This window comes from Wyeomyia smithii, chromosome 3 (genome assembly GCF_029784165.1).
Source record: "Wyeomyia smithii strain HCP4-BCI-WySm-NY-G18 chromosome 3, ASM2978416v1, whole genome shotgun sequence".
Classification (NCBI taxonomy): Eukaryota; Metazoa; Arthropoda; class Insecta; order Diptera; family Culicidae; genus Wyeomyia; species Wyeomyia smithii.
Window position 1 is genome coordinate 64,095,226 of NC_073696.1, and position 10,798 is coordinate 64,106,023.

A 10,798-nucleotide genomic window follows, 5' to 3' on the forward strand; every position below is an offset into this window, starting at 1 on the left:
GGTTTCCGCTCTATTACTTTGCTTCTATGACCGAAATGAGTAATCGAATAGGACATGCGTCATGATGTCAATTGGCTATGCAAGTTTTAACAGATACATAATATTAGATAATAATTATCGCAACAATAATGAGCTCATCGTTTTTATATCAGAAAGATGAGTTGATGGGTAATGGTGTAAATTACGTACGACTTTAAAGAATTAAAGGCTGTGAAATTTGACATTGTCAAGATGCGAGTACGATATACTGAAGAAATTGCTTGTTGATTAAATATATTATCCGATAAATTTTCTGCAAAAAAAAACTTGTGAAGAGATTCTAAAAAGTTTACAAACATAATTAAAGGTTTTAAAAACTTTTAAAGCTGTACTGGAACTCTGGAAACCATTTTAAGGCTACAGTGTGACTAGTATAAACCCTTTTTACTAAATTAAAATCTTCAAATACTCATTTCGGTAAAACCATCAGTTGAATTCAAGAATGGTACAACTTTTGAATGACAAACGATCCTAAATCCTACTAAGTTTAATTTCACAGACTCAAATTCAAAATATTTTTAAAAAGATGTAAAAACTAAGTATCGACTGGTACATTTTACTCATATTTTGCACACGATAGACCCAAAAAGGTTCAATGAAAATAAGAAGTCATTAAATTCGAAGTTTTCGTGGAAATGAAAAAAGCTACTTTTGACGCTAATGTTCAAACATGTTTTCCTCAAAATTATCATTTTCATGTTTGGCCAGTCTGAAATTCAACTGAAGAAATGTACGTTATATCGAGCTGAAATGTAAATTATTTCAAATTATGAAAAAATACCTGTCTCCTTGTTTTGTATTGTTAACCGCATGCTTAAAATATATTTTTCTGTTCAACTTCCTTTCACACGCTTCCAAAGTTGAAAGCTTTCGTTCGCGTTCGCTACTGACGAAAGTTTTCAGTCAGACAGTGAAACGCTTGCGGCAGCATGTATTTATTTCCAAGCGTTTCAAAATGTTTACGAATGTTTGTCGAACGGAGGGCTTCTGTGTGAAATGCGTAGAAAATATTCAACGCTCCAAACCTGCCTTGCTGCACATGTGTGCGTTGTATATTTTTTTCAGCTGTGAGTATGACAATGACTGACACGATTGCAATCGAATAGTAGCAAAAAGTACCAGAAATATTTATCATTTATTCAAAATAAAAAGTGCTTCACGATTGCCGCTTCAACGGTGGAAAACTCTTCTTCCGGGATGGTCGATGTAATAAAGGTCTAGAGAGGAAAACACCCGCCAAAATAATATATTTCTACAATAATTTTTGTATATCTGTTACAGGATCGGTTTTGGATGTTACTTCAACGAGATGTTGGATTGATTCCGGAGCACATAATAAATATTTTGGACTTCACCGGTTATTCCGCCAACTGCGCTTTGGAAGCTATCAGTGACGATAGTTTGAAAACAATAGAAAGCGAAGCAAGAGGTAGGTTCAAATAACGAGATTACATATCCAAAAAATCTTTCACTAACTTCATTCGATTTTTATGAACCAAGTTCTATAATTTTATTAAACAGAAAATCCGTATGTCAACTTTTCAATCCACAGAAATTCCTCAAATTCTTCGCATCCCTACTAGCGACGAGGAACAGATGAAAAAATACTTCGGTAAATTTTACCGAAATCCACAAAATTTTCACATCTTGAGTGGCGAAGCCCAGCAAATCAAAATGATAGGAGCATGCCTACAGCAGAAGGGCATTGCTAGTTACATGAAACTTGAAGAGATTAACCGGGCTCGGGATAAGCGTCGGAAAGAAAGCCTTCCCGAAGGGAACTCACCGGAACATGCTGCCCGCTCATTGGCTGAACGTGTTCACACGTTCTACTTCAACCGGTAATTCATTGGATTTAAATTAAGCACAATTTACATTTAATATTTTTTATTAGTTGTGATGGTACTGTGAAAAATATCGATTTCTGCAACAAACTAAGCACGATTCAGGTCACCGCAGAATACATCGAGGACGGTAATATGGTCGCCTTTGTCACTTGCCCGTTCTGCCAAGTAGAGAAAAAACTGCGAGTTTCCCAGGACAGGACTGGCCATTGGGTCCTGGCAAACATTGTATCTCACATGAACCGTCATTTGACTCCCGTTGTAACCATGCTCAATGCATCCGATGATTCGGGTTTGTCGGTTAAAAAAATTAAAAAAGAAAGTCTAGACCTTGATGATTCAAATGACCAGTACAACCCGAATGCTTACAATTTCACTATGACTTTGACCTAGAAACAAAACAATAGTGACTAGTAGTTGAATATATTGAGGTTTCTTATAAGATGCAATAGACAGTAGGTACATAAACTACAACAAAATTTATTATTACCCTCAAATTAATCATCGCTTTCGTATTCACAATTTATATCACGCATCTGACTATTCATTCGGTCCATATTCTGCTGATTCTTCAAATGCTGATCAATATGCCTCATGTAGACATCCAGATCATCTTCCTCGCTATCGTCCAATTGCATGTGCGATTGCGAGACGTCATGCAGTTGACCCAATTCTTCGTTATCCTCATCCTCGCTGTCAAAATATCGCTCCTGTTCATCTTGTTCGATAATATCCAAATTCTCAAACTCCGTACTATCATCAATTTTCGAATAATCGAAATCGCCATCCTCGCCAGATATAAATTTGGCATACATAGTTCCAATAAACTCATCCCGCAGCAGGTTTCGTTCACCAACTGTTACCATATTAACTGGAACAGAGTACTTTTTGTTGCGCTTCCTAGCTTCTTGTTCTTGTTGGATATTTTTGAGTCGCTCTTCTTCTTCCTCATCAAAATTACCCCACTGGGCTCGGGAGAAGGCTGGCGTTCCAGGTCTTTTTTCCCGGCCGTTATCCTCCGGGTCGTCCTCGTCTTCATATTCGGCCGCCGCTTGTTCCATTCTAGTCTCCTCACTCAGCTGCTCCTTGCGCAATGCATCAGTATTATCTTTATCGATTCCATTGAACAAAATCGTAACCAAACTATCTGGTTTCGATCCAGCCGTGTCTCGTACCTTTCGTTCTTGTTCGCTTAGGTACTGCCCGACAAGCTGTTCATATAGCAGCGGTTCCCGTTGCATCATTTCGGTCTCGCTGAAATAGCTTCCATCCTGCACCAACTGCTTTAATGCCGCATATCTTCGGTTGCGTACTTCCCGCTCCCGCCCACCGTTATGCGACCTACGAATCTTCTCCAGATAGTATTCCACTTCATACCGTTCATCCGGGCTGTAACCGGAAGTCTCGTGCTCTTGTTCGAAATATTTTAAGTGGTCTTCCTTAATAAAATGCCCGAACCGAGACAGAAAAGTCGTATGACTTTTCGATAACACGTCTTTGAGGATACTTAGTTTTTCTTCGACGGTAAGTTCGGGGTCATTAATTTGTTGACTTTTATAAAACACTTTTTGATCGCGCGAAACATACTCAACCAAATCGGATTCGGTCACTAAATTCAAAGCAGTCTCCTGCCTATTATCCGAAAGTACGACCATGTCACTGTTGGTTTGTGGTTCCTGCATGTTCACATGTTGTTGTTTTTTTTTTTCTGGAAATAATGAAATAATGGTAATTTGTGAAATTTCACTGGAAGAACACAGGACTGCGTACTGTAAGATGCACCAGAAACAGTAAACAGATAGTAAACAATAACACGACAGGTAATTCTATAGTGTTTACGTCTATTGCTCACGCATACATTAACTAAATTACACACAAAAGTGGCGAAATGATTTACTAGATATAATAAACCTTGTATGTCGAATGTGAAAGGCAGATGTATTTTATTAAAAAGAGTTTAAAAAAAGTAATTTGAAATGATGTGATATGGATAGGCTGACCAGATTTTTTCGGAATAAAAACGGGACAAATGGGTTCAAAAAATGGGACACATATAGGGAACCAATCAAACATTACATAACGCGGCATTTGGCAATTTTCAATACCCACCCACCCCCATGTAACGCAATTTTACATGTTTGCCACATGCAATATAACGCTCCGCTGAATACCCCCCCACCCCCTAGAGCGTTATGTATTATTTGAATGATCCCTAATTGATTTTTGAAAAATTTCACCAACCGAAGCACGCAAACAATTATTCATTGCTTTGATGAATCTACTGGATCCTGTACAATACTTTGATAAAATTTAGCGTAGAAAAGTGTGAAAGAGTTTTGATTTTTGCAATGAGTTTCTGAAATTTGTCACTTGGATGATCGAGAATTTGACTAACAATTATCATGGTCTCAACTTTCAGTCGCAACTTTTTTGTCAGTTCACGATAGGAGATATACTTTCCAGTGGTGCGGTATTGTCAGGAAGGCACAAAACGTACACAGTAATATTAAAAAGTTAAAGGGTATGTGCTTGAGTGCACAAACGTAGGCCTGACGTGGGACTATTGTGAGTGTGAAGATTTAATTCTGCCATAGCCATAGAATATAACACACACCAAACGTACAAATACCAAACACAACAATCCATGAACACTTCACAAAAAAACACATAAAGGTGTAAACATAAACACATAAACCATAGCATACAAACTAATAGGAAAAATTATTAACTTGTTGCCTATAAAAGTATTCTGTCATGAATAAATTTCCCTCGGATGAATGCATTTTTGCACACACATACACGTTATACACACACGCTTTATACACACACTACTCACAAGCACACGCTCCTTAGACACACCCACGCTACTTGCACACACACATACACACGCCACTTACATACACACGCCACTTATATACGCACGCCACTTACATACACACGCCACTTACACACATACACGCCGCTCACACATACACACACACGCCAGTCACACATACATACACGTCACTCACACATACTCACACGTCACTCACACACACACACATTCAAACACACACACACATTCACACACACACACATTCAAACACACACACACATTCAAACACACACGCATTCACACACACGTCACTCACAACACACATTCAACCACACACAAACATTGACACACACACATTCACACACACACATTCACACATACAAACACAAATTCACACATACAAACACAAATTCACACACACACATTCACACACACACACACACGCGCTAACGCTACTCACACACACATACACACGCTAACGCTTCTCACACACACATACACTCACCAACGCTACTCAGACACACAGGCTTGATATACGACACACTATACCTACACTATCGGCAGCACCCAAACGGCTTCCAAGTCTTCCAATGGTTCCTTCCAACGGCTTCCAAAGGTCCCCAGTGCTGATCACGTCCAGTTTCGGGCTGTATTCCAACAACGATATCTGAATTAAATTACCACTGGTGGGGTCCAACTCAGATCGAAGGGAAGCCGAACTGTTCACTTTGACGGTCGAGCGTCTCTCAACACGAAATGTCCTTTTATAGTGTCACTCAGTGTGGGGAACTTGGGTGATTGAGGGAAGAACCAATTACTTGGAAGCATCTCTGCTTTTTTTCTCGTCGTTTACGTTGGGTGATGAATGCGATGCCAATTGTCTGGCATTGCTAGCTAATGACTGAATGCGTGAAATCATTTCGTCTATGTTTTTGAAGTCTGCGTTAGGGAAATATACCAATCGTATGAAAAATGTATGTGGATATTCGACCTTCAAACTTTCCCGCATATTTCACGGAGTAATAAGAAAATGGTAACTGAATTTATCATGTTATACAAATCTTGTATGTTTTAGCTTTCCAACGGTATATTAACTATTGAAATCGGAACAGTTGTTTGAGCGCTATGAGCATCTAAAATCTTCCATTCCGCCAACCAAAAACGTTACATGTTCAATCCAGTTTTCCCAGAAGGTACCTTAGTATAGTGAAGAAAGACGTAGTCCCACGTCATAAAATTCTGGCTGCTTGAAAACTTGTTTTCCATTGAGGAAAATTTCAATGCAAAACCTTATTTAAGAATTTTTCAAGGAGTCTCCGAAAACGGTACAAAATGGCAAAAAGACGGGACGGTTAAAAATAGTCGAAAATACTACAAGGTATACAGCCCTAGGGGTTGTATGAAATGGTGACGTAGGACTAAATATATAACATATGCTAAACTAAATATTATTATATGCTGCGCTAAACTGTTCATAGGTAACACTACCGTTTATTTTTGTTAGTCGTTATTTTAAAACTAACGATGCATGAATACATGAAAATTTTACACTAGTAGTAGTTGCGAAAATTCTCATAACTCTTATCTTCAAGCATCTATAGTTCTGAAAAGAACCGATTCCATAATATTCAGTTAGAAATTCGTGCTACAGAACGCTGATAATCGCACCATGAATATTTTGTTGGCCGCGCATAAAATTTGCTTTCCGCTGTGCCCTCCAGTAGCTGTGCCAGCAAAATATCCTGCAGCGAACGATGGTAACTGTTGCTGCCGTGTGCAGAATAAAGGTAACATGCTCCGCGGTGCCTGGAAGTTGACTCGTATGCAGCTCTCGTTTCTCAATGTCGCGAAGCTTTAACAGCTGCACCGCACTCGCTATTGTGGAACAAACTAAACTGAAGCTGAATTTTCCACACGCAGTCCTTTATATCGAGTTCAGCGTAGATTTTTACCATTAAGGCGTGGCCACGCAGCTTAGACAAAGACAAATTAACCAAAACCCTTTGTTGAGTCAAAATATGTAGGCAGTGGAAATTATTTCGTCCATGCTATTGTTATCTGTGCTTGGGAAGCAAGCCAATAACGAGGGAAATGTATGGGAAAGCTTGACCTTGAAACTTTTCACCTTTTTCCACGATTAAGCAGTAAAGCAACAATGTTGAACATAATATCAAAAAGTGGTTACACATTTTATCTATCCACCGACATATAAATGACTAAGATGCATTAAGTCGTTCGCTTGCTATAACCGTTTGAAATCTGACGCAACATTTGCCAGTTTCATTTTCATTTCCACAAAGTGTAATCTCGTATAGAAAACAAAGACGTAGTCCTACGTCAAAACGGTACTGTCCCGTTCAAAACGGTACGTCTGGTCAGCCTAGATATCGTCGCCCCAGTAGAAAGTCGAACTGTTCGACTAGCGACAGTCGATTTTTCTCTCATAGCGTATATTATACTTAACGAAAACCAGATTGTGCGATGCACTCTCACAGGTCAAAATTGACAGTTTTACAATATAGTTTCAAAATTTATCATTCGAGCATGACAATGCGGCATGCGGTTGATGCATCGTCTACAATTGTGAGTCCTGGCCGGGCGGTGACATTTTATTCAGTTCTATGTTCTTGTTTTATGATTTTCCTAGCTTTTGGACATATGTTGATATATATAAGTAATAATATAAGAAATTTTTATTTAATCATGTTGAAATCGTTTTGGACGTGAAAATAGTTCACGACAACTGAACTTTGATTGCAATTATTTTGGCATTTTAATAATAAACTTGGAACTCTGTTTTGTTTAATATGCTTATTTGCATTTGTTTGAGTTTTTGGGCTATGAATGCATGGAACTTTGTCAGTTTTCATACTCAGTAGGTCTTTGGTGCGTAACGTCGTGTCGCGTATGCGTCGGTAGGAGAAAATGGAGCGGTCGTGCATTATGCCCCGGTGAAACGCATCATCGGCCCGGGTGAGTTTTGTTTATCTAAGGGTTTCCGGAGTGTAGTGGGCACGCTATTGTTTGCTTCGGGGAGGTCAGCTCAGTTTCGCGCACGTTATTTTGACAGCGCTCAGTGTAACTATCTTAATACAGCGGTTTCGGAGTTCAATGACCATTACATCGTATAATGCTCGGGTGTGCCTTGTGGGTTTTTTTTTTACTCGCTCTAACGGTTCTTTGAGCTGGTACCAGTAGTTTGCGTTCGGCGTGCGGTGCGTTTTACGAAATTCATTCGTTTCGAGGTAAATTTTAACAGTTCACGGGATGAAACGCGAAGTTTGGTGTGATACAGACTGTTAACGATTGGTTGCCGGTGATACCTAGAAACTTCGATTCTCCTATATGCCGATACAGCGATCGTGATGCGGTTCTATTTATATCGTCTTCTGATGGCCGGTTGCGCAGAGACCGAGAAATATCCATATCGGGCGCGAATTTGTGTAGAAAAGATCGCACCATCAACCTCGATGGATCCAGATCAATTCCTTTCCACTAACACTAATACCTTCCTTTGATACTTGTGGATGATGCAGAGGATTCCTCGGTCTCTAGTAGCAACAAGTATTAAACTAACACTCCCGATATCCCTTCCTCTATTGATCTGCATTGGGCGTGGCCAGCTACGTTATTGACCAGTGAAAAGAAAAATCACCAGGAATTGTACACTGAAAATGGCTTGCTACTCCTAGGCACCATTTTGACGGTTCTTTGTGCAATTTCAGCTGATTCTGGTCAATCGCGGGCAACACACGGGCGATCAAATATGCTGCTATGCTATGCTATGCTATGCTATGCATAGCGTATATTATACTTAACGTCGGAAGTAGTGCGCTGTATAGCAAATCAGATGTGCTACACAGCGCACTACTTCCGACGTTAGGTACAATGTATGGCATGAGAGAAATATCGATTGTCGCTGGTCGACAACTCCCATTTTCAACTAAATGCATTATATGGAAAATAAAGAATATGATGAAATCAATAAAAATTCACTACACTAATATAAATATTTTTGATAAGAATTGGGTTTTTTAGCTATTCACGGATTTCCGATTTTTTTATATCATCTAAAAGAGTGTAATTTTCTGACCGAAAAGTGGTTTTTTAAAACTTTACCCTTTTCGACCGAGCCCACACAATTGTGTAGGTACAAAATGACGGATAACAGAACCAAAATCGGAACAATTCCCATATAAAAACACTTGCTTGCTCCAGTTTTTTATTTTTCGTAGCAGCTGCGATGTTGACACCAGCGTTGTGAGCAATAGAACAATGAATAGGACGATCAAAAATCGAGAGAGAAGGTTTTGTTTAAGTCACCTTCTACCTACGCAATTATATGGGCCCGGTCGGAAAGGGCATATGCATAATATTATTCTTCAATTTTTAAATGAAGAGTTAAAATTCCCTCCAAATCGCTACAATGACAGTTGGTATATGGGTGAACTGTCATTGTAGTGATTTCGAACAGATTTCAAGCAGTTTTAAATCTTGATTTAAAAAGCGAAGGACAACGATAGATTTTTTTTTAAATCACGTTTTACTCAGAAAATGCAAATCTTTCAGATGATATAAAAAACTGATATAGCTAAACAACCCAATTGCTTATTTGAAGCACTCTCGAGGTGATATTTGCGTTAAAAATGGTTTATTTCACGCATTCTTTCGTTGTTGTTTCGGCCGCTGTTGAAGTACGTGAATGAACAGAGAGTACCAGTTCTTGGGAATCACCGCTTGTTTTTGGCACTTTGGCGCGAAAAAATTAAAAGTTCTCTCCGAATGCATTCAAGCACTACATCTTAGCGTTCACGGTAGCACTAGAGGCCCATATTTTGCTGGCAGTAATGCTAGTTTACCATAATGTTGTTAAACATTAGTAATGTTCATACGAAGTTGATATGCATCAGGTTAGCTGATACAAAGCTATTTGGTATTAGGAAGGCTGAATGCCCATAAAATGCTATCTTCTAATGCTTTACTTGGGTACCTAAAGATCCTTTAAATTTTTAAATTTATAAAGATTGAACGTGTGGTTCAAAAGTTGTTGAAAAACGTGTTCTGGAGACTATTTAGTATCACTCATGTTTCTCATAGATGGTTGGACCGATTTTCACAAAATCAGTGTCATATGGGAGGTATAGTTACTCCTTAACCCTATAGATTTTTTTGTAATCGGACTATTATTTTGCCTGTCATCTTTAAAAATGTGAAAAACAGCTATGAAAAGAAACATATTAAGAAGACTACTTAAACTCACTCACGTTTCTCAAAAATGGCTGAATGAAAACAGCAGAATTTTCACTTCGCTTGGAACTGTAAACAAATTTGATCCAGCGAAATTGAAGGTTGTATATCGCATCTTTCTTACTTGGGCTTACTTTTTTCAGGCATGCAGAAGTATAGCTAGCGAAAACTTGACATTCCACGTTCCACGTGACGTTTATATTCTGTCAGTTCCGGCCAATTCTCACTCCGCTCGAAGTGTAAACTTGCGAATTCCGCTTCGCAGAAACTGTAAACTGCAGGATGGGGAAATACCTGTGTTTTTCACAACCGAGTTTTCACGACAGATTTCGCTAGCGAAAATTTACGCCTTTTCACTTGCCAAATTTTTCACTTCGCTTGAAACTATAAACTATGCTTAGCAAAAAACCAATTCGCAACCGTTTGAAGTTATTCTTCATGAAAAACGATGTTTGAATAGATTGAGGTGAATAAGCAGGTTTGGAATGAAAACATTCCAGTAAAAAGTATCAAGATCATAAAATAATAAATAAACATTATGATTCCCTCACTATCACTACTTTACAACTTTCAAATGTCTACGTTGCCCATCGACATAACCTTCCAGTAATTGATGGCAGAAAAAATATTTCAGTATGTTAGTCGTATTCTCCAATTCATAGAAAAGACTGAAAATTAACTTATCAAACATTTCCTCCACATCACAATTATTGTTTTTAAGCGCATGCAACGCTTAATCAATTTTCACATACATTTATAAGCTGTTTTTTATTTCGCTATGGTTTTGTTTATTTCTCACGCGCAAAATGGTGGTTGTTCTGACAGTTTGACGGATGGAGTTTTCAAAGGTTGC

At 38.6% G+C, this 10,798-nt stretch overlaps 2 protein-coding genes across 2 annotated transcripts; one reads left to right on the forward strand and one right to left on the reverse strand.

Annotated features, from left to right (window-relative positions):
* Positions 1–1,001: 1,001 nt before the first annotated feature.
* LOC129727760 (uncharacterized) lies at positions 1,002–2,380 on the forward strand. The gene is made up of 4 exons (XM_055685902.1): positions 1,002–1,254; positions 1,321–1,468; positions 1,592–1,880; positions 1,934–2,380. The coding sequence occupies exons 1-4, from the start codon at positions 1,237–1,239 to the stop codon at positions 2,274–2,276; spliced, it is 798 nt and encodes a 265-aa protein (XP_055541877.1). The 5' UTR covers positions 1,002–1,236; the 3' UTR covers positions 2,277–2,380.
* LOC129727759 (coiled-coil domain-containing protein 97) lies at positions 1,920–3,794 on the reverse strand. Its single transcript, XM_055685901.1, has 3 exons — positions 3,654–3,794; positions 2,374–3,591; positions 1,920–2,272 (listed from the first exon to the last, which is right to left on the reverse strand). Exon 2 carries the CDS (start codon positions 3,563–3,565, stop codon positions 2,381–2,383), a length of 1,185 nt encoding a protein of 394 aa, XP_055541876.1. The 5' UTR covers positions 3,566–3,591; positions 3,654–3,794; the 3' UTR covers positions 1,920–2,272; positions 2,374–2,380.
* Positions 3,795–10,798: the final 7,004 nt, after the last annotated feature.

What these genes read in the sequence shown, in the direction of transcription:
- LOC129727760 (XM_055685902.1), top strand. An exon ending in AATAGAAAGCGAAGCAAGAG is followed by an intron (nt 1,469 to 1,591) that starts GTAGGTTCAAAT and finishes TTCAATCCACAG; the next exon opens with AAATTCCTCAAATTCTTCGC. An exon ending in CACACGTTCTACTTCAACCG is followed by an intron (nt 1,881 to 1,933) that starts GTAATTCATTGG and finishes ATTTTTTATTAG; the next exon opens with TTGTGATGGTACTGTGAAAA.
- LOC129727759 (XM_055685901.1), bottom strand. Translation starts at nt 3,565, where the DNA reads ATGCAGGAACCACAAACCAACAGTGACATGGTCGTACTTTCGGATAAT.